The sequence below is a fragment of the Cynocephalus volans genome, chromosome 3 (genome assembly GCF_027409185.1).
Source record: "Cynocephalus volans isolate mCynVol1 chromosome 3, mCynVol1.pri, whole genome shotgun sequence".
Classification (NCBI taxonomy): domain Eukaryota; kingdom Metazoa; phylum Chordata; class Mammalia; order Dermoptera; family Cynocephalidae; genus Cynocephalus; species Cynocephalus volans.
In genome coordinates this window covers 34,443,251-34,467,667 of record NC_084462.1, presented here as the reverse complement: position 1 = coordinate 34,467,667, position 24,417 = coordinate 34,443,251, and the positions used below count along the sequence as shown (strand labels likewise).

General features: G+C 34.6%; 1 protein-coding gene across 1 annotated transcript in view; it reads right to left on the bottom strand.

Annotated features, from left to right (window-relative positions):
* SEPTIN14 (septin 14) overlaps window positions 1–24,137 on the bottom strand; it is a 66,759-nt gene extending 42,622 nt beyond the window's left edge. The window contains exons 1-4 of the mRNA XM_063089247.1: window positions 24,124–24,137; window positions 21,286–21,472; window positions 17,546–17,707; window positions 614–710 (exon numbers count right to left, since the gene is read on the bottom strand). Of these exons, the coding sequence (XP_062945317.1) occupies window positions 614–710; window positions 17,546–17,707; window positions 21,286–21,472; window positions 24,124–24,137 (460 nt within the window). The remainder of the gene's footprint in view (window positions 1–613; window positions 711–17,545; window positions 17,708–21,285; window positions 21,473–24,123) is intronic.
* Window positions 24,138–24,417: the final 280 nt, after the last annotated feature.

The following is a 24,417-nucleotide window of genomic DNA, read 5'->3' as shown; positions in this document are numbered from 1 at the left end:
ACATTTGGAAACCTGTACAGGTAGAAATAATTTATTTTCCAGTAATTAGTACCACAAAATATGAACAAGACAAATTAGTATCTATTATAGTACTTATTATGATGCTAGATAACTAATATAAATGTCAAAGTTATAATTTAGCCAAAAGTAAATTTTATTTCTTTGTTTTTAAAATAGCTTGTCATTCTCTTTTCTAATGACTAGTTAAAAGTGCTTTTTCAATTAAAGAACAACTAGTTTATGTAACATATTTAAACACTACTATTTCTGCTTTAATTTGTCTCAAAATGCTTCCCAACATTCTTAATGTCATGGTTCATGCAGAGGGAGATAATATAACACATTGTGATAAAGAAGGAGATTCTGCCTATCTTCTGTAGATTTTGGCCTAAAGCAGCAGCTAGCAAAATGCTATGAGAATAAATCATATTCCAATTAAGCATTAGCTTAATTAAAACAGAACCCATGTTCCTCATTAGTGTCTGTTAATTTATAGGTTAGCAAGAGTTACCAATATCAGCTCAAGTTAAAATGGTATTTTGAGACTATGGATGACATACACTATATATTTAACTTAATCATTCCACACCTTGCTCTCTTTCATTATATTTACCTTGCAAAATTCCCCAAGGGTAGTGACGGCCTCTGATCATCCTTTTCCCAACTTTTACTTCATCCATACTTCCCACCACAGCAAAAGGTAACAGTCCCTAGAAAATAAGAATAATATGATTTAAATTTCCTCATACCAATATGGCTTACTATGTTACTCTTATTTCTGTTACAGAAACAACAGAGAGTGCAATCAAAGATGGAGTCCACTCTGCATAAGATTTTAGGACTTAGTAGCAAACATGTAAGCTTTTGTATCAGGCCATGCATGTACTTGAAAATTATCTACTAAGTAAGGCCAAAAATAAGGCATCCTGCTGTGAAAAACAGAAGGAAAAAAGATTCTTAGTAGACTAACAAAAAAGAGAAAAGACTCAAATAAATATAATCAAAAATCATAAAGGAGCTATTATACCTGATATCAGAGAAATGTCAAAAAAAACCCCAGTTGAGATGGTTACGAACAACTATACACTGATGAGTTGCAAAACCTAGAGAAAATGGATAAATTCCTGACACATGAAACCTACCAAGATTGACCTAGAAGAAATTTTAAAAATCTGAACAGAGTAATTATGAGCAACAAGATTAAGTAAGAAAAAGTCTCCCATCAAATAAAAGTCCAGGACTTTATAGCTTAGCTGTTAAATTCTACCAAATTTTTAAAGAAGAACGAATGCCAATTCTCCTACTCTTTTAGAAAATTAAACAGAAGGAAATGCTTCCAACCTCATTCTACAATGCCAGCATTACCCTGATACAAAACCCGGACAAGGACACACACACAAAAAAGAAAACTGTAGATCTCATAAACATAGATGCAAAAATACTTCTCACAAACAGAAATGCAAAAATCCTCAACAAAATGCAAGCAAACAAAAATACAAGAAAACTGAACCCAGCAGCACATTAAAAATATTATTTACCATAATTAAGTGGGATTCATACCAGGGATCCAAAATTAGTTTAACACATGCAAATCAGTAAACATAATACATCTCATCAACAAAATGAAGGATAAAAACCATATGATCATCTCAATAGATGTAGAAAAAACATTTGATAGAACTCAGCACACTATCCTGATTTTTTTATAAAAATTCCCAATAAGGTATAAAAGAAATGTACCTAAACACAAAAAGGTCACATATAACAAACCCACAGCTACTATCATAATGAATAAGGAAAAGCTGAACACAATTATAGGACCTCATCAAGTAAAATAACCACCACATAATTGATGTACTCAAAAAAATGACACAAAAAAGAGACATAGAAAGCATATTTAAGGAAATAATGACAAAAATTTTCCCAAATATGGGAAAAGAAGACAGTGTCCAGGTACAGCAGACTCAAGTTCAAATTCAATACAAAGAGGAACACCTCAGGGAATATCATAATTGAATTATTAAAAACCAAAGACCAAGAAAATACTGAAGCAGCAAGAGAAAAGAACACACAACAATCAACAAAGCTCCAATATGTCTCCCAGTGAATTTCTTAGTAGAAATGCTATAGGCCAGAAGATAATGGGATAATAAATTCAAAGTGCTGAAGGAAAAAGAATATCAACCAAGAATTCTGTATCCAGTAAAAACTAGCTTTCAAATATGAAGGAGAAATAAAGTCTTTCCCAAACAAACAAAAGCTAAGGGAATTTATCATATACTAGACCTGCCTTACAAGAAATTGTAAAGGAAATTCTTCAAGAAGACAACAGTAAAGAGTAGCAAGAAAACATTTGAAGGTGCACAACCCACTAACAAATTAATTTCACAGACAAATTTAGAATACTCCAATGTTGTAAGAGTGGTGAATAAATTATTTATATCTTTAGTATGAAGACTAAAGAACAAACCTAGCAAGACAATAATAAATACTGTATAAGACAGGCAATATTAAAAGATGAAACTTGAAACAACAAAAGGTCAAAAAGTAAGTTAGAATGATGCCAAAGTGTGGAATTGGCTTTGTTTTTTTCTTTTTTCTGATATCAGAGTTAAGTTGTTATTACTTTAAAGCAATCTGTTATAATTATAAAATAATTTTTGTAAGCCTCATAGTAACCATAATACGAAAACTTATGAGACATAAAAATAAACAGCAAGAAGTCAAAATATATAGCTTGAGAAAACCACTCAGCCACAAAGAAACACAGTAGAACTGAACCAAAAAAAATAGTAACACACTTGTGGAGGATATTGGCATTAATAAATTTCACAGAGCAATATCCTACATCATAGTAGAACCAAAGTCCTTAGTTTAGCAGGACCAAAGTCCTGCAGTTTAAGCCATAGCCCAACTCTTTAAAAATACACATAGGAATGCTAAGATTGGGAAAGACCAAAAAACTTCCACAGGACTAAAGTCTTTGACGTAGATAAAAGAACTAAAGCACAGCAAAAGTGATTGCAAGGGCAACTGCACCCCAGAGCAATCACTTTTGCTGTGCTTTAGTTCTTTTATCTACGTCAAAGACTTTAGTCCTGTGGAAGTTTTTTGGTCTTTCGCAATAAATGACGGGAAAGTATGTAAGCTAAAATCTTCAAGGCTATTCTGCTAGTTAGTGTTTGAGGGATGTTCCACATCTTACCCTCAGCTGTTTCTTTAAGTTTCTTGGGGAGCTAAGTGCTGCTATGGTGATTATCTTATTGTTTCTTTTTGTACATCACATAGCTGAGTTTTATGACTCCTTTTGATGGTAAATTGCTTGAACTATTTTAAGTTACACCTGCTTTAATGAAAAGTGTCATGTAGCCAGTTTGTTTATATTTTCACTATGACTGATGAACCACCTGTGTTTCTTCTGTAACCTTGCCTGTACAATAAAAGCTGAGAAAAGACCTGACTCGGGGCTGTGCCTGGGCTCTCCTCTCTTGAAGGAGTTTTCCCTGGGTGCAGCTCCTTTGGGCCTCTCATTGCTCTGGATACATGGGCTCTGAGTAATCTTTGCATCTCTGTCACCCTGCGAGAGGTGACACACACTGGCAGTAACAAATTCCCCTATTAAAAAACAAAGAGTGCTTAAATAAATTACAAAACATACACCAACAATATAATGCCTACAAGAAACTCACTTCACCTATAAAGATAAACATTGAATGAAAGTGAAGGGAGGAAAAAAGATATCTCATGCAAATGGAAACCAACAAAAACCAACAAAACCAAAAGTAGTTGATACTACTTATATCAAATAAAGTAGACGTCAAGTAATGAAAGTTAAAAAAAAAAGATAAGGAAGGTCATTATACAATGATAAAGGGATCCATTCAAAAAGAGGATATAACAATTCTAAATATCTATGTACCCAACACTGGAGCACCCAGATACATAAAGCAATTACTATTAGACTTAATGGGAGAGAGATTCCAACACAATAATAGCTGGGGATTTTAACAGCCCACTTTCACCAAAGGACAGAAAATTAACCAAGAAACATCAGAATTAATTTCTACCCTAGGCTGATTGGATCTAACTGACATATATAGAACATTTCGTCAACCAGCTGCAGATTACCCATTATTCTTAGTAGCACATGAAACACTGTCTAGGATAGACCATATGTTAGGTCACAAAACAAGCTTCAAAAAACTTTCAAAAATCAAAGGTATATCAAACTTGTCTGACAGCAATGAAATAAAACTAGAAATCTGTAGTAAAAGGGACACTAGAAACTGTACAAATACTAGAAAATTAAACAAGTTCCTAAACAATGAATGGGACAGAATAAATCAAAAAGAAAATTTAAAATTTCCCAGAGGCCAATGAAAATGAAAACACAGCACACCAGAACCTATGAGATACAGCAAAAGTAATTGTAAGAGGGAACATTAAAGCAATAAAAACCTACATCAAAAAAAGAAGACATCAAATAAACAACCTAACATCCCACCCCAAAGAACTATAAAAATAAGAACAAACCAAACACCAAATCAGTATGAGAAAAATAACAGATCAGAGCAGAATTAAATAAGAAATTCATTTAAAAATACAAAAGAATTGGCCCCTCTCCCTCCATGGACCAAGAGGGGTGAGCACCAGCCTGCCTGGCCCCCAAACCACAGAATCCATGCCGAGGTGAGCTCAGCAGTGGCAGCAGTGGCAGCACCGCATGGCTAGATGTGGCCTCTCCCCCCTCCCTGGACCCAGAGGGGTAAACACCAGCCCAGCCTGCCCGTGCTGCACAGAAATGCACTGAGGTAAGCCCAGCAGTGGCAGCAGTGGCAGCACCACGCAGCTACACACAGGCCCTCCCCCTCCCTGGACCAGGAGAGGTGAGCCCAGCAGCAGCAGCAGTGGCAGTATGGTGCACCTAGAGGCGGCCCTTCCCCGTACCCTGCACCCTTCTTCTTTGGTCCCGGGAGAAGCACCAGTCTGTGGGGTCTGTCCCGCTGAGGTGTGCCCAGCAGAATTCTGTTGTGCAAGGAGCTCACTCTATGACCACAGATTCTGGAACAGGAACCAAGGTGGTTTAACATAACTACCACCATACCTACGGTCAAGCAAAGACAATTCACCACCACTGTAGCAACCAGGGCCACTCTACAGACAAATTCAGTGTAATAGAATAAGCAAACCCTCTACCAAATGACCAAACATCAATGAAAAAATACTAGAAGTACAATCAAGAAATGACACCACCAAAAGAGTACAATAATGCTCCAAAATCAGACTCCATGGAATAGGGAATCCTTGAAATGTCTGAAAAGGAATTTTGAGCAATGATCTTAAGAAAACTTGAAGAAATAAAGGAAGACTAAATTAGAGAATACAATGAAACAAGAAAAAATATCCAGAATATGAAGGAGGAAATCTACAAAGAGATTAATACCTTAAAAAAGAGTGTAGGAGAATTTCTAGAAATGAAAGATTCACTCAGTGAAATAAAAAACACAACTGAGAGCTTGAGCAGCAGGATAGAGCAAGCAAAAGAAAGAATTTCAGAGCTTGAAGATGGTCTTTTTGAAATAACCCAGGTAGACAAAAAAAGGAAAAAAAGAATTTAAAATAATGAGGAAAATCTAAGAGAGATAGCAGACAACCTCAAGCACTCTAACATCTGAATCATGGGTATTCCTGAAGGGAAGGAGAAAGGAAAATGTATTGAAAACCTACTCAAGGAAATAGTAACAGAAAACTTCCCAGGTGTAGGGCGAGATGCAGACCTTCAGATCCAGGAAGCTCAAAGGTCCCCAGACAGATTCAATACAAAAATATCCTCCCCAAGACACATAGTAAAATTTGCAAAGCTCAAAGATGAGAGAATTCTAAAAGAAGAAAGGGAAAAGCATCAGGTTACTTATAGGGGAACCCCCATCAAACTAACAGCAGACTTCTCAACTAAAACCTTACAGGCCAGAAGAAAGTGAAAAGATATATTCAAAATACTAAAAGAAAAAAATTACCAGCCAAGAATTCTTTACCCAGCAAAGCTCTCCTTCAGAAACGAGAGAAATAGTGTATTTCCCAGACAAACAAAAGTTGTGGGAGTTCACCACCACACGACCAGCCCTGCAAGAAATTCTCAAGGGAGTCATTCATCTGGAATCTGAATAATGGTGATCATCATCACAAATACACAAGAAAGAGCAAAACCCACTGTTAAAACAAAAATGCCAGGAAGAAAGAGAAAGAAGCTAAATCATTCCACCTTAAATTCCCAACTAACATTGAAGAAGAGAAACAAAAGAGGAAATAATGATCAAAAGATGTTTAAACCAGCTAAACAAGAAGCAATTAAGTGACAGGAATTAAGCAACACTTGTCAATAACTACTCTAAATGTGAATGGACTAAACTCCCCATTCAAAAGAAACAGACTGACTGACTGGATTAAAAAGCTAAACCCAAGTATATGCTGTCTTCAGAAGACCCAAATCGCCTGTAGAGACACACATAGACTAAAACTTAAGGGATGCAAGAAGTTATAGCATGCAAATGCCAACCAAAATCAAGCAGGAGTAGCTCCTCTTATATCAGACAAAATAGACTTTAAACCAAAAACATTAAAAAAAGACAAAGAAAGCCATTATATAATGATAAAGGGATCTATCCAGCTAGAAGACATACCATAAACATGTATACACCCAATACCAGAGCACCCAGATATATAAACCAAACACTCTTATACCTAGAGAAAGAAATAGGACCTAATGCTTTAATAGTGGGTGATCTGAACACTCCTCTCTCAGTATGGGACAGATCATCCAGGCAACAAGTCAACAAAGAGACATAGGATTTAATCTACACCCTAGACCAACTGCACTTGGCAGATATATACAGAACATTTCACCCAACAACTAAAGAATACACTTTTCTCATCAGTCATGGTACATTCTCTAAGTCAGAGCACATATTAGGTCACAAATCTAATCTCAGCAAATTTTAAAAAATTGAAATCATTCCAACTATCTTTTCAGACCATAATGGACTAAAATTAGAAATAAACAATAAGAAAAATGCTGGAAGCTATACAAATACATGGAAACTAAATATTAGGCTCCTGAATGACCTATGGGTCCAAGAAGAAATTAAACAGAAAATCAAAGAATTTCTAGAAACTAATGAAAATATAGATACATCATACCAAAACTTGTGGGATATGGCAAAAGCCATACCAAGAGGTAAATTTACTGCTATAAATGCTTACATCAAAAGAATGGAAGGATTTCACATAAATGACCTAACACTATACCTCAAAGAAAATCAACAACAATCCAAACCTAAAGGTAGTAGATGGAAAGAAATAATTAAGATCAGAGCAGAACTAAATGAAATACTCAAAAAACAATAGAAAAGATTAACAAAACAAAAAGTTGGTTTTTTGAGAAGATAAGTAAAATAGACAAACCAGTAGGTAGGTTAACAAAAAAAGAGAGAAGACCCAAATAACAAAAATCAGAAATGAAAAGGGAGACATTACAACCGATACCACCAAAATACAAAGAATCACTCGAGACTATTGTAAACAACAGTATGATAACAAATACAAAAATCTTGAACATATGGACACATTTCTAGACCCACACAAACTATGAAGACTGAACCAAGAAGAGACAGAAAACCTGAACAGACCAATAACAAGCAAGGAGATTGAAGCAGTAATTAGCAATCTTCCAACAAAAAAAGTCTGGTTCCAGATGGTTTTACAACTGAATTCTATCAAACTCTTAAATAGGAGTTAATACCCATTCTCCTCAAACTATTCCAAACAATTGAATCAGACACTACTCTCTCAAATTCATTCTATGAGGCCAATGTAACTCTGATACCAAAACCAGATAAAGATAAAAGAAAAAAAGAAAATTATAGGCCACTATGCTTGATGAACCTAGATGCTAAAATCCTCAACAAAATATTAGCAATCAGAATACAGCAACGTTTTCTTAAAGGTATACACCACGATTGAGTGGTATTCATCCCAGGGACACAAAGATGGTTCACCATACAAAAGTCAGTAATTGTGATACACCACATCAACAAACTCGAGGACAAAGACCATATGATTATCTCAATAGATGCTAAAAAAGCATTCGACAACTTCAACATCACATCATGATAAATAGTCTCAGCAAATTAAGTATAGTAGGAAAATATCTCAACACAATAAAAGCCATTTACAAAAAGCTCACCACCAGTATCATTCTGAATGGGGAAAAACTGAAGGCCTTTGCCTTAAGAACAGGAACAAGACAAGGATGCCCACTCTCACCACTTCTATTTAACATAGTACTAGATATAGTAGCCAGAGTATTCAGGCAAGAGAAAGAAATAAAGGGAGCCCAGATTGAAAAAGATGAAGTCAAACGTTCTCTATTTGCAGATGATATGATAAAATATAAATTTATATATATAAAACCTACAGACTCTATCAAAAAACTCCTAGAGCTGGTTAATAACTTCAGTAATGTTGCAGGATACAAAATAAATGTGCCCAAAGCAGTAGCATTTATATACAGAAATAATGAATTAACAGAAAGAGAAACAAAGAAAATAAGTCCATTTACAATTGCCACAAAAAATAAGATACCTAGGGATCAATTTAACCAAGAAGGTGAAAGGCCTCTACAATCAGAACTACAAACCACTTCTGAAAGAAATTAAAGAAGACACAAAGAGATGGAAAGATATTCCATGCTCCTGGATTGGAAGAATTAACATTGTGAAAATGTCTATACAACCCAAAGTGGTCTACAGATTCAATGCAAACCCCATCAAAATACCAATGACATTCTTCACAGAAATGGAAAAACAATCTTACTTTTCACATGGAAAAACAAAAGACCCTGCATAGCCAAAGCAATCCTGAGCAAAAAAATAAAGCCAGAGGCATAATACTACCTGACTTCAAATTATGCTACAAAGCTATTATAACCAAAACAGCATGATACTGGTATAAAAATAGACATTTGGACCAGTGGAATAGAATTGAGAACCCAGAAATCACCCCTTTTGCTTATAGCCATCTGATACTGGACAAAGGCAACAAAAAATCTACAATGGGGAAAAGACTGCCTCTTCAATAAGTGGTGCTGGGAAAACTGGATATTCATATGCAGAAGAAGGAAACTAGATATGCATCTCTCACCATATACTAAAATAAACTTAAAATGGATTAAAGACTTAAGTATAAGACCTGAAAATGTAAAATTAGTAAGGGAAAATATAGGTGAAACAGTTCAGCAATTAGGTCTGGGCACAGGCTTTATGAACATGAGTCTGAAAGCACAAGCAGTAAAAGAAAAATAAACAAACGGGACTATATCAAACTAAAAAGCATCTGCACAGCAAAGGACATAATCAACAGAGTCAAACAGTAACCTACAGAGTGGGAGAAAATTTTTGCTAACTATACATCCAACAAGGGATTAATATCCAGAATATACATGGAACTTAAGTAATTATACAGTAATCCCTTTTCTGCGTATATATCCAGAGGAATGGAAATCATCCTTTCCAAGGGATACCTGCACTCCCATGTTCATCACAGCTCTGTTTGCAATAGCCAAGACATGGAACCCACCTAAATGTCCATTGATGGATGATTGGATAAGAAGACTGTTATACATATATGTGTGTGTGTGTGTGTGTGTGTGTGTGTGTGTGTGTGTGTGTGTGTGTGTGTGTGTGTGTGTGTGTGTGTGTGTGTGTGTGTGTGTATACACACCATGGAATACTACTCTGCCACAAAAAAATGAAATACTCCCATTTGCAACAGCATGGATGAACTTTCAGAAACTTATGTTGGGTGAAATAAGCAAAACACAGACGGATAAATATCACATGTGCTCACTCATATGTGGGAGCTAAGAAAGGAAGGAAGGAAAGAAAGACCACAGTAGTGCGGTGATTTTCCAGGGGAGGGAACATTCCTAGGGCCACAAAACCGAGTGGGCAGAGAGGGAGAGGGTAGAGTGGGTGGGGGACAATTGGGTGTGGACACGGGTATAAAAGCAATTTCTGGTAATTTGAATCTCATGAATATACATAATAAATAAAAAAAATGCAAGAGATTGATAAAACAAAGAGTTGGTTTTTCCAAAAGACAAACAAAATAAGAAACCTTAGGTAGACTAATAGAGAAAAAATAGAGAAGACTCAAACATATAAAGTCAGAAATGAAAAAGGAGACATTACAACTGATTCCACAGAAATACAAAAGATAATAAGAGTCTATTACAAACAACCATACGTGAACAAAGTGGACATCATAGAAGAAATGGGTAAATTCCTGTACACAAACAACTTACCAAGGTTGAATCATGAAGAACTACAAAACCTAAACCCACCAACAATGAGTAATGAGATTGAAGCAGTAATACTATCCTAATAAAGAAACCCACAGGGCCAGATGGCTTTATTGCCAAATTTTACCAAACATTTAAAGAACTAATACAAATTCTTCTCAAACTCTTCCAAAAAATGAAGGAAAGGGAATACTTCCAAACTTATTCTATGAGGCCAACATTAACTGTATACCAAAACTGAGAAAAGATACAATAAAAAAAGAAAACTGCAGACCACTATCCCTAATGAATACACTTGCAAAGATCCTCAACAAAATACTAGCAAACAAAATCCAACAACACATTAAAAAGACCATTGACATGATTAAGTGGGACTCATCCCAGGCATACAAGAATGGTTCAACATATGCTAATCAATAGATGTGATACATCACATCAACAGAATAAAGGAAAAAAACATGATCATTTAATAGATGCAAAAAAAGTATTTGATAAAACCCAACACCCCTTCATAATAAAAACACTCAACAAATTAGGAATAGAAGGAACGTACCTCAGCACAGTAAAAGCCATATATGACAAATCCGCAGATAATATACTAAATGGACAAATATTAGAGACTTTTCCTCTAAGATCTGGAATAAGATAAGGACATCCATTTTTCCCACTCCTATTCTACATAGTACTGGAAACTCTAGCCAGCACAATAAGGCAAGAGAAAACAATAGTGCACATCCAAATCAAAAAAGAGGAAGTCAAATTATCCCTATTTGCAGATAACATGAACATATACACAGAAAACCCTAAAGACTCCATCAGGAAATCATTAGAACTAATAAATGAATTCAGTATAGTGGCAGAATACAAAACTAACACACAAAGATCAATAGCCTGCCTATGTGACAATAACAAAATAGCTGAAGAAGAAATCAAGAAAGTAATACCATTCACAATAGCTACCAAAAAAATTAAATATCTAAGAGTATATTTAACCAAGGAGGTGAAAGCCTTCTGTGATCAAAACTATAAAACACTGGTGAAAATAGCTGAAGAATACACAAATAAATGGAAAGATATCCCATGTTCATGGGCTGGAATAATTAACATCATCAAAATGTTCAACTTACCCAAAGCAAACTACACATTCAACAGAACTCTTATCAAAATACCAATATTCTTCACAGAAATTTTTTTAAAAAACTATCTTAAAATTTATATGAACTACAAAATACCCTGGATAGCTAAAGCAATCTTGAACAAAAAGAACAAAGTTGGAGGTATCACACTTTCTGACTTCAAAATATACTATAAAGCTATAGCAACCAAAACAGCATGGTTCTGGCATAAAAATAGACAAGAAGACCAATGGAACAGCATAGAGACCCCAGAAACAAGTCCACACACTTACAGCCAATTGATTTTTGACAAAGGTGCCAAGAATATACAGTGAGAGAAAGAACAGCATCTTCAATAAATGGTGCTGGGAAAACTAGATGTCGACATTCAGAAGAATGAAACTAGACCCCTATTTCTCACTGTAGTGGATTGAATTGTCCCCCCCAAACTCCCTAAAGCTTGAATTGTGTCCCCCAAGTTTTACGTATTAGATACTTTGCCCCCACTGTGACTGTTAAGAGGGTGGGAAATCCTATTATGGTAATTGAAAGATGGAGCCTTGAAGAGGTGATTGGGTTGTAGGACGTGCAGTAGAGAATGGATTAAAAATGATGGTCAGGGGTGTGGTTCTGGGGGTTTGAAAGAAGAGGAGAGTCTGTCTTTCACTCTCTCTCTGCTCTCTGTGTTTCCACCATCTTGCAACGTGAGACCCATGGGGCACTGTCATCACCACCAGATGGACTTTGGACTTCCCAGTCTCAGGAATTGTAAGCAATAAATTTCATTTTCTTTGTAAATCACCCAGTTATAGGTATTTTGTTATAAGCAACAGAAACGGACTAATACACTCACAGTACACAAAAATCAACTCAAAATGGATTAAAGATCAAAATTTAAGACCTAAAACTATGAAACTACTAGAACACATAAGGGAAACTCTACATGAAATGGGAGTGGACAGTGCTTTTTTGAGCAAGATTACAAAGGCACAGGCAACTAAAGCAAAAATATGCAAATGGAAATACACCACACTAAAAAGCTTCTGCACAAGGGCCATTATCAACAAAATGAAGAGACAACCTGCAGAATGGAAGAAAGTGTTTACAAATTACACATCAGAAATAGACTCTTATATAAGGAACTCAAACAACCCAACTGCAAAACACCCCCACAAATAACCCAGTTAAATAATGGGCAAAGGACCTGAACAGACATTTCTGAAAAGAAGACAGACAAACGGCCAACAATCACATGAAAAAATGTTCAAAATCACTAACCATCAGGGAAATGAAAATTAAAACCACAATGAGATATCATCTCACCCCAGTTAGAATGGCTATTATCAACAAGACAAAAAATAACAAATGTGGGAGAAAAGAGAACGTTCCTACCTTGTTGGTAGGAATGTAAATTGGTACAGCCAATGTGGAAAACAGTATGGAGGTTCCTCAGAGAACTAAACATAGATCTACCTTACAGTCCAGTTATCCCATTACTGGGTATATACCCAAAGGAAATGAAATCAATATATCATAAAGACATGTACACTCCCATGTTCATCAAAATGCTATTTACAATGGCCAAGAGATGGAATCAACCCAAATGCCCATCAATGGATGAATGGATTTAAAAAACTGTGGTATATATTCATGATGGAATACTATTCAGCTATAAAGAGAAATGGTTTCTTATTATTTACAGCAACATGGATGGAACTGTAAGCCATCGTGTTAAGTGAAGCAAGTCAGGCACAGAAGGACAAATACCCCATGGTCTTGCTCATATGTGGAATCTAAAAAACAAAAATAAAAAAGTGGTTTTCATAGATGTAGAGAGTAGAATAATGGTTACCTGAGGCTGGGAGGGGAGGGGGTTTTGGAGGAGGAGAAGAGGTGGACTAATGGGCGCAAAACTATGCTATCTACCCTAAGTGAATCACTGTGCAGTATAGTCATGTATTGAAACAACACACTGTACCCCACAAAATAAATATAAATAAAAATAAATAAAAAGGCCAACAGGCATATGAAAAAGGTGCTCAATATTGTTAATCATTAGGCAAATGCAAATCAAAACCACTATGAGATACCACTTAACACTTGTTAGGATGGCTATTATTCAGAAGTCAAAATATAAATGTTGGCAAGGGTGTGAAGAAAAGAGTACTCTTGTACACTCTTGGTGGGAATGTAGGTTAGTATGGCCATTATGGAAAACAGTATAGAGGTTTCTTAAGAACTGCCATGTGATACAGCAATCCCTCTTCTTGGCATACACTCAAAAGAAATAAAATCACCATCTTATAAATATATCTGCACTCCCATGTTCTCTGAAGCAGTTATTCACAATAACCAAGATATGGAAACAACCTAGGTGTTCATCAGTGAACAAAGATGATCACCTTTCTCTCACATTTGTTATTTTTTGTCTTGTTGATAATTTTTTCTTTATCAGTGGATAACAAAATCTTTCCATTTGCCACAATATGATGAGTCTGGAGAACATTATACTAAGTGAAATAAGCCATAAACAGAAAGAAAAATGTTCCATGATCTCGCTTATATTTAAAAAATATATTTTTTAAAAATCAGATATACAGTGATAGAGAATAAAACAGTGGTTACTATGGGCCTCAGAGGGAGGAAATGGGAAATGCATGTCAGATGATGCAAAGCAGCAGATATGTAGAATTACCAAGTCTAGAGATCCAATGCACAACATGAAGACTATAGGTAACAAAGCGACACTGCATATAGGATTCGTGCTGAGTAGATTTTAGCTGCTCTTGTCACAAAAGCAAACAAACAAAAAATGGGTAACTATGTGAAATGATAGATATGTTAATTTTCTGTGCTATAGTAACATTTTTACTGTATATATGTAAACATATATACATGTATATAAATATATATACATTTTACTGTATATATGTAAACATGTTAACATATATATGCAACATCATATTATATACCTTAAATATACAAAATAAAATTGTGAAATTTGTTTTTTTAAAGAGAAATTATAACAGTATTTTTAATGTTTTCTCAGAGAGTAGACCTTAAATGTTCTTACTATGTGAGGTAATATAGTTCTTACTATGTGAGGTAAAAAGATAACTATGTGAGGTAATGGTGATGTTAATTAGCTTTATTGTGGTAATTATTTTATAATGTATACATATATAAAAAAAACCCTCATGTTGTGCACTGTAAACAAATATAATTTTTATTTGTCAATTATACCTCAATAAAGCTGAAAAAATTAAACACAGAATTACCATTCAATCCAGCAACTCCACTTCTTGGCATATACTCATAGAAATTAAAATCAGGGATTCAAAAAAATATTTGAACATTGGGTTCATAACACCATTATTCTCAATAGCCAAAAGGTGGAAGCATCCCAGTGTCCATCGATGGATAGAGGAATAAACAAAACGCAGCACATACATACAACGGAATATTGTTACTCAGCTTAAAAAGGAAAGAAATTTTGACACATGCTACAACACTGATGAAGCTTGAGAACATTATGCCAAGTGAAACAAGCCAAATATTTAAACAAACAAATATTGAGTCCACTTACGGGAGGACATGGAATAGTCAAATTTATAAAGACAGAAAGTACAATGGTGGTTGCCAGGGACTGGGGAAGAGAGAGAAATGGGGAGTTATTGTTTAATAGGTACAGAGTTTCAGTTTTGCAAGATAAGAAGAGTTCTGTGGATGGATGGTAATGATAGTAGCACAACAATATGAATGTACAATGTCACTGAAATGTACACTTAAAAATGGTTAAGATGGTAAATGTTATGACGTTATGCATATTTTACCACAATTTTTACAAACCCTTAGATAAAAACATATGGGTAAAACTTTATGACCTTGAGTTTGGCAAAGTATTCTCAGGTATGACACCAAGAGCACAGACATGAAAGAAAAATGTAGATAAACTAGACTTTCTCAACATTAAAAACTTTTGTGCCTCAAAAGGCACCAAATAGAAAGTGAAAAGATGACCCACAGAATGGGAGACAATATGTGCAAATTATATATCTGATAAGAAATTTGTATTCAGAATATATAAAGAAAGCTTATAACATAATAAAAAGACAAAAACACAATCTAAAAATGGGCAAAATATCTGAATAGACTTTACTCCCGTGAAGATATACAAATAGACAATAATCACATGAAAAGATGCTCCCCATCACTAGTCATCAGGGAAATGCAAATTAAAACCACAATGGGCTCCACTTCATACACGAGGTAGAATAAAAAATTCAGATAATAACAAGCACAGCAAGGAAGTAGAGAAATCAGAACCTCTGGTGGGACTATAAACTGGAGCAGTCACTCTGGAAAACAGTCTAGAGTTCTTCAAATGATTAGCCATAGTTACCAGATGACCCAACAATTCCACTCCTAGACGTATCCCCAAGAGAAATAAAAACATATATCCACAAATGACTTGTAAACAGATGTTTATAGCAGCATTACTCATAATAGCCAAAAGGTGGAATTAACCCAAATATCCATTATCTGATGAAAGGATAAACAAAATGTGGTATATCCATGCAACAGTATTTGACCACAGAAAGGAATGAAATACTGATACATGTTACAACATGGATGAACCTTGAAAACGTTATGGTAAGGGAAAGAAGCCAGATGAAAAAGATACCGTTCATATAAAATGCCAAGAACAGAGTAATCTACAGAGAGAGAAAGTAGGTTAGTGTTTGCCTAAGGCTGGGTAGGGAGGGACACAGGCTGAGAAATAGGAGGGGAAAAGAGCTAAATGGTATGGAATTTCTTCTTGAGGAGATAAAAATGTTTTAAAATTGACTGTTGTGATGGTTGTACATATCTGTGAATACACCAAAAATTATTGAATTGTATACTTTAAATGGGTGAATTGTATAGTATGTAAACTAAATCTAAATAAATATGTTTTTAAAAAAATGGTTCCCAGCAAACATTTTTTGAAATCAAAAAGAAAAAAATATTTTAACCACACTGGATTTTGAAAAAAATACTTTGCTTATAGTCTCTTTGTCAGATACAAGTGACAATATATTAATAATATTGTTACTTATAAATTGTATATTCAAAAATATGGTATATATACACAATGGAATACTACCCAGCCATAAAAAAGAACTCTGCCATTCATCAACATGGATGAGCTTGGAGAAAATTATGTTAAGTGAAATAACCCAGGCACAGAGAGAGAAATACTATATGTTCTCACTCACGTGGAAGCTAAAAAAGTTGATTTCATAGTAAAAGTAGAAAGTAGAATCGTGGTTACTAGAGAGCAGTGGGGAGAAGGGAAAGGAGAGGATGGGAGAGGGTGGTCAGTGGAAACAAAACAGTAGAGAGATAGGAAGAATGGGATCTAGTGTCCTCTAGGAATATAAGGAGACTACAGTTAAAAACCTACTACCGTGTATCTTTGAATAGCCAGTCAAGATGATGTTGAATGTCCCTAACACAAAGAAGTGACAAATGTTTGAGGTATGGATATATTGAGCACCCTGATATGATCATTGCACACAAAGTGAATGCACCCAAATATGACATTGTACTCCATAAATATATACAATTATCATGGGTCAATTAAGAAAAATAAATTTAAAAGAGAGGGGGGAAAAAAGAGAAATAGAGTAAAATGGTGGTTACCAGAGGCAGGAAAAGGGAGGGAAAGGGGGAAGCAGGGAAAGGGTTGGTACACTGATACAAAGTCGCAAAATCATAGTTGCATAGGAAGAATAAGTTCTGGTGCCCTAGGGTGACAATAGCTAACAATATTTTATTTTATATTTCAAAGCAGCTAGCAAAGAGGATTTTGAATGTTATGACCAGAAAGAAATAATAAATGTTTAGGTGACAGATATGTTAACTGTCCTGATCAGATCAGTATACAATATATGCATGTACTGAAAACAACAAACTGTACCTCATAAACATGTACAATGAAAAAAATAAAATTTTAAAATTAAAAAAAAATTAATTATATCTTTATTTCCATGTGTGAAACAGAATTAATATTCAACAGTTGGAAGCTTACATTCATGGAGGAGTTCACCTGAGCAGTAGTTTCATCATCTGTTGGGAACTGATATATCTGGATGCCATTGCTAATCAATTCATTCATTATCTTACTCTTATATGTCTGTAGATCATTTTTAGAAATTGTATCAGCTTTGGCAATCACTGGTATAATGTTCACCTATTGAAAAGGAAGACAAATAAAATCTCACCATTGAGGATTTATTATTTTTCCTGTAGTTTTCACAGTGAAAACCTTGCAATCTCTGACAATAAATTTGTGTAACTAGATAATTGCTGGCTGTCATGTCTTCCTAATAAAATTGTTTTTCAAAATCATCAGTACTTTAAAAGTTTCATCTTTTATCAGAAATCAGATTCAGAAGTCTCAACCTTTTTTCTCTTCTACAATTCTTTTGCACTTCCAACACAACTGGAATGAGTAAAACGTAAGTTGTAGGATAAAGTAGACTACTTAATTTATTATCAATTTTATTTGTTATTCAACTGAGTAATAAAAGTCAGAATGAGACACCTTTATCAAAATCATGTAAGAGATGGATTTTGTCCTTCTACTTGCCATTTATGTACATCACCGCCATAAATCAATCTTAATCAATGTCCCATTTTCACACACCTTGCTCTACCCAGATGTCATTGCACATAGATTAGCTTGTTTTCTACAGACCACCTAAAAATAATATTGACTTTTTTGGTTACCATATCCTAAAGTTTAGGATGTGTGTGTGTGTGTGTGTGTGTGTGTGTGTGTGTGTGTGTGTGTGTGTGTGTGTGTGTGTGTGTGTGTGTAGATCACATTACTAACAATACACTCGTTTGTAATTTATAAAAGGGAATATTTCCAAATTTGAAGTTGATATTTACATATTTGAGGTTGAATTTTTACCCATAAACTTTTTCCCCAGTGCTACAATGTGATCACTCCTGTCTCCACATTTACATTTAAATAACTAAAATTTGTAGAAAATAACAATATGCAAATTTCTAAAATATTTTTTTTACTGTTTAAATATTTTACTACATCATAGCACACCATGTCTAGATTTGTAACATACTAAGAATGAGTAAATATCAGATTGGTAAATTGCTTTTGTTTCAGATATCTGGAGGCACATTTTAAAAAAAATTCTTGGGCAAATCCAGGGCTTCAATATTATAACATAGATGTTCAAAATTGTGTCTAATTTTAATATCTAAAAATAAGAGCTTCCACAGTAAAGAGCAGACAGCTGCTAAGGTAGATTTAAGCCTAAAGTAAATGTTTGGGGTTGTATTGGTGAGAGAGCTGGAAAAAGACATCCTCCAGTGATAGTAAATCATTAACATATAAGAAATATATCAATAATTCCTCAGGTGTTCAGATTTGAGAGGAAAAGACACTGCAAGGAAAACCGAACCCCCTGGAAGAGAAGACAATAGACACATACACATCTTGGCCTACCCTTTTATGGTCCTTGTGAAAATTAGGAATGTTTTATATCTGAAAAATGGTTTGATGATAACAGGTGACCATAGAATTAAAAATAAAATTGTGTGTCCCTGACTATTGAATGTACTCCTAATCAAGAAATTGAGGTAGCTCTTAATTTAACTAGAAATCTAACTTCTTTCAACTACTTATGACATCTGACGGTAAGGACAAAGTTTCTTTCCAGTTTAAACAGTGCAGAGCAAAAGTTAAAACTTCTTTGATAAAGTGAACCTAACTTTAAAATGTTTCTTCTCTTCAACTAAATAAAGTTGAAGACAGTATGTTCTACAAAGGCTGAGGGTAGAAACAAATCTGGTGATATGACAGTTTCTTTCACAAGTATATTGGCCCTCTGTTTTTAAATATATATACTTTTTAACTTTTTATGTAAAATAATTTTAGACTTACAGAAGAGTTTCACAAATACTACAAAGAAATTGAGGTTTTGTAATTTTCTCAGAGCCACACAGCTAACAAGCGGTAGGGTCAGGTTTTGAAAGCAGACAGTTGGAACACACTGCCCATTCTTTTAATCCCAGACAGTTCAAGATATTTTCCCAAGGTCACAGAAAGTTAACAAGTAATTAAACAAATATTGAAAAGCTGTTTCCACTGACAGCACATCCTGTGACCTTTACATATACAACATTACATTCTCTCTGTATGAATAAAACTACAAAGTTGCATATTTTGACATTTATGTATATTTAATAAAATGATTTTACATACAAACTATGTAAAACTGCTAAATGATTATAAAATGTAATCAAATAGACAGTCTCATACTGATTTTATCAAGATTTTCCTACAGCCATGGGAATTAAAGCCTGTCAAAAGGAAGTTTACATGTATCCCAAGAAATTTTTCTAGAAGACATTAAGCTCTTCTTGGCTGTTTCTATACAGCAAGCAGTAGCTGCCTTCATGCTCTTGCATTATGAATCCTCTATGATAGAACAGTAGCCAGGATCACAAAAACTTTGTTTCCCACTATCAGAGGTACCAGTCAAATATTAATGGATTATTTATAGTGCCATATAGTAAATTCAATTTCAAAAACACAGCAGTCCCCCCTTATCTGTGGCTTCACTTGCCAGTTTTCATTACCCATGGTCAACCATGATCCAAAAATATTAAATGAAAAATTCCAGAAATAAACAATTTATAAGTTTTATATTGCATGCTGTTGAGTGTAATGAAACCTTGTGCCATCTCACTTCTTCCCTCCTGAGATGTGAACCACCCTGTTAGTCACTTCACGTCATCTCATCACTTAGGCATTTGTGTCATCTCACATCATCACAAGATGAAGAGTGAGTTCAGCAGAATAAAATATCTTAAGAAAGAGCAGAACCACATTTACATAACTTTTATTATAGTACATCATTAAAACTGTTCTATTTCATTATTAGTTATTGCTGTTAATGTCTTACTGTGCCTAATCTATAAATTAATCTGTATTATAGATTTGTATGTATAGATAAAAAGCATAGATGGTTGGTGCTATCCATAGTTTCGGGCATCCACTGGGTGTCATGGAATGTATTCCCCGTAGATAAGGGGGGATTACTGTATAGGCAAATGACCATGATCTGAATTACCATTTAAGCATAAACAAAATTAACCAAAGTTTTACTTTATTATTTTTTATGTGCATCTCATTTTCCAAATGGATATGTTTTTAACTAAATTTTTCTGGAAAGTAAGCTAAGATTGAAATTATCAAATTGTCCCACCTCAAAAAAAATTCTTATGTTGAAGCCCTAAACCCCAGTGCCTCAGAATGTGACAGTAATTGAAGATAGAGTCTTTATAAGGGGTGATTAATTTAAAATGGGACTGTTACAGTGAAACCTAATTCAATCTGACTGGTGTCCTTATAAAAAGAGGAAACTTGGACATACAAAGAGACACCAAGGAAAGACCAGGTAAGGACACAATGAGAGACAACCACCTGCTAGCCATCTGCCAGGCAACAATAGAGGTGTTCGAAAAAAACAAATCTGCCAACACCTTGACCTTGGATTTCTAGCTTCCAGGACTGTGAGAAAATAAATCTCTATTGTTAAAACCACCTAGTCTGTGGTATTTTGTTAGTGTAGCCCTAGCAAACTAATACAAATGCTTTTAAAATTAACAGAAAAAATAATTATAATATATACACATATTACAAAGTAATAGGTACTTGTGTGCAATTACCTTTAAAATATGTTATTATCTCAAAATTAATATTAAATCTTAAAACATTGATGAATTTATCAAACACACCTTATTGTCAATGTTCTTCATCGTTAGTAGATCAAGGGACTTCAAAGAATGTCCTGTAGGTGAAATGAAGTAAAGGCACACATGGATACGAGAGTCATGGAACTCAAAGAAGGAACGTTTGATCTTCAGTTCTTCTTGAAGATAGGCCTCAAATTGAGCATCTATGTAGTCAACTATCAGTTGGTAGCTAAAAAAAATGGTTATTTAAGCATTTAGCATTACAGATTAAAAAAACCAGAAGTATGCCTTTTCACCATTTAATAAACAGTTAATATGTGCACTAAACAGTTCGCCATAATGATAAAAACGCTTAACATGCTCATACAAAGGCAACAGTTTCAAATCAATAATAAGACCCATATTTACATCATTTATAGAAATGGTAAAATAATGTATCAACTCAAAGCAACCACAATCAAAAAGATTTTTATGTGTATATGTATATAGAAGCACAAAAGACCAAAAATGTCCAATATATATTAAAGAAAACCAAGAAAGACATACTCTTCAGAAATCAGGTTATTATTACAAAACTAAAATAATTAGTACGCTGTAGCATCAGGGACAGATAGACTAAAGCACAAGGTACTTTTGGAGTGTGGCAGAACTATTCTACATCATGACGGAAATGGTGAATATACATTTCTATGCATTTTCTAAAAACCTATAGAAGTATGCATCACAAAGAGTGAGTCTTATTGTACATAAAATTTAAAAAGAGCAATGCACATGAATAAATAAATACATAAATAAATAAATCCCAAAGAAGGAGGCAGAGAAAGGAAAGATCTTTTTGAGGGGCCTATAGATTAAGCATATTTATTTATTTTTTTATTTTAATTTTGAAAGTATTACTTTTTCTTAAATTTATCAATATATGATTTAGTTGATTTTTGTGTCCCTCTACAAGGCCTCCTTTTCCTCCCTCCCTCTCCCCACTCCCACCCATCAACATCATATCTGTTCACTTGTCTTAACAAGTCCGAGGAATTGTTGTGATTGTTCTTCTTCCCCCTGACCCATTTATTTGTTTGTATATTTATTTATTTATTTTAGCTCCCGCAAATAAGCGAGAACATGCGGTATTTTTCTTTCTGTGCCTGACTTATTTCAGTTAATATAATTTTGTCTAAGTCCATTCATGTTGCTGTGAATGGTAGTATTGCATTTTTTTTTGTAGCAATGTAGTATTCCATTGTGTAGATATACCACATTTTCCTTATCTGCTCATCTGATGATGGGCATTTGAGCTGGTTCCTACTCTTGGTTTTGTAAATAGCACTGCAATAAGCATGGGAGTACAGGTATCCCTTCAACATGATGACTTCCATTCCTCCAGCAGTGGAATAGCTGGATCATACAGTAGATCCATCTGTAATTATTTGAGGAACCTCCATATGATTTACCATAAAGTCTGGACCTTTTGTGGTCCCACCAACAATGTAGGAGGTCTCCTTTTCTCCACATCTTCACCAGTATTTATCATTCTCAGTCTTTTGGATACTATCCATCCAAACTGGAGTGAGATGGTATCTCAATGTGGTTTTGATTTGCATTTCCCAAATGCTGAGTGATGTTGAGCATTTTTTCATGTGTCTGTTGGCCATTCATTTATCTTCCTTTGAGAAATGCCTATTCAACTTGATAGAGTTTGGATGTGTTGTCCCCACCAAAACTCATGTGGAAATCTGATCCCCAATGTGGCAGTGTTGGAAGCTGTTTGAGTCATGGGGGCGGATCCCTCATGAATGGATTAATGCTCTCCCTGAGGAGTGGGAGTCCTGAGTGAGATCTCGCTCTATTAGTTCCCATGAGAGCTGGTTGTTTATAGGACCCTGGCACCTTCTCTCTTTCTCTCTCTTGCTTCCTCTCTCCATGTGATCTGCTTGTACCCGCCACTGGCTGCCTGCCACTTTCCACCATGAGTAGAAGCAGCCTGAGGCCCGTGCCAGATGCAACTGTCCTAGACTCGTAAGTCAAATAAACCTCTCCTCTTTATAAATTACCCAGTTTCAGGTATTCTGTTATAACAACAAAAACAGACTAATACACAGCTCCTTTGCCCATTTTTTAATTGGGTTACTTGTTTTTTTGCTGTTAAGTTGTTTGAGTTCCTTGTATATTCTGGATATTAATCCTTTGTCAGATGTATATTTTGCAAGTATTTTCTCCCACTCTGTTGGTACTCATTTTGCTCTGTTAATTGTTTCTTTTGCTGTGCAGAAGTTTTTAGTTTGATACAATCCCATTTGTTTATTTTTCGTTTGCTTGCCTATGCTTTTGAGGGTTGTATTAATAAAGTCTGAATCCTACTTCCTAGAGTGTTTCCCTATGCTTTCTAGATTAAGAGTATTTAAATACACTTAGGAAATAAAACAGATGCCAGCAGTTGTGCTTTAACTTAAAACTAAACTAGATCCCCCCAAAATACTTCCCCATAGAAAGATCAGAAAATCTGACAATTAAAACTGAGGATGGTTCAGGAAAATATCATCTACCATCTAGTTGAAACAAGAGTAAGTGTCAGGTTATTGTTTTTGTTTTTGATTTTTGATGTCAACCTCCGATGAAACGTGCAGCTGCCAAATAGAAAAGAGAAAATATTGAATTTTATAATGTAAATACATGTAAAATAAAATAGGATCTGTATCATCTTCAAAAATATCAACCAGAATGTAAGAGAAATGGAAAATGGAATATGAACTATAAAAAATGACCTGTTTTTAAAATAAATAATACAACCACATTTTAACTGAAAACAGCAAGGCTAAGGACAAAAAGAGCTTTACACAAATACAGTACTCTATTTAGTATACTTATTTCTCACAGGGAATGGGCTAACAATTCAACATAACTTTATGTGCACACTAGGGTTAAATAAATAAATAAATGTAATATAGATATGAAAAGCCAGGTTTCTCACTATTGTAGAAAGAAGTTGCAATCAAGGAAAGGAAGAAAGCTGCAATAAACCTTATGGTTTTAGATTGAAATTAAGAGTATTAAAATAAACCATTGGGGGTTTAAAATATAAATACAGATGGATTATATATCCATATGTATTACTGGTGCTACAGAACTTAGAGAGGGAGATTACTACACACACATTATTTTTAAACTGTGTCTGCTGAG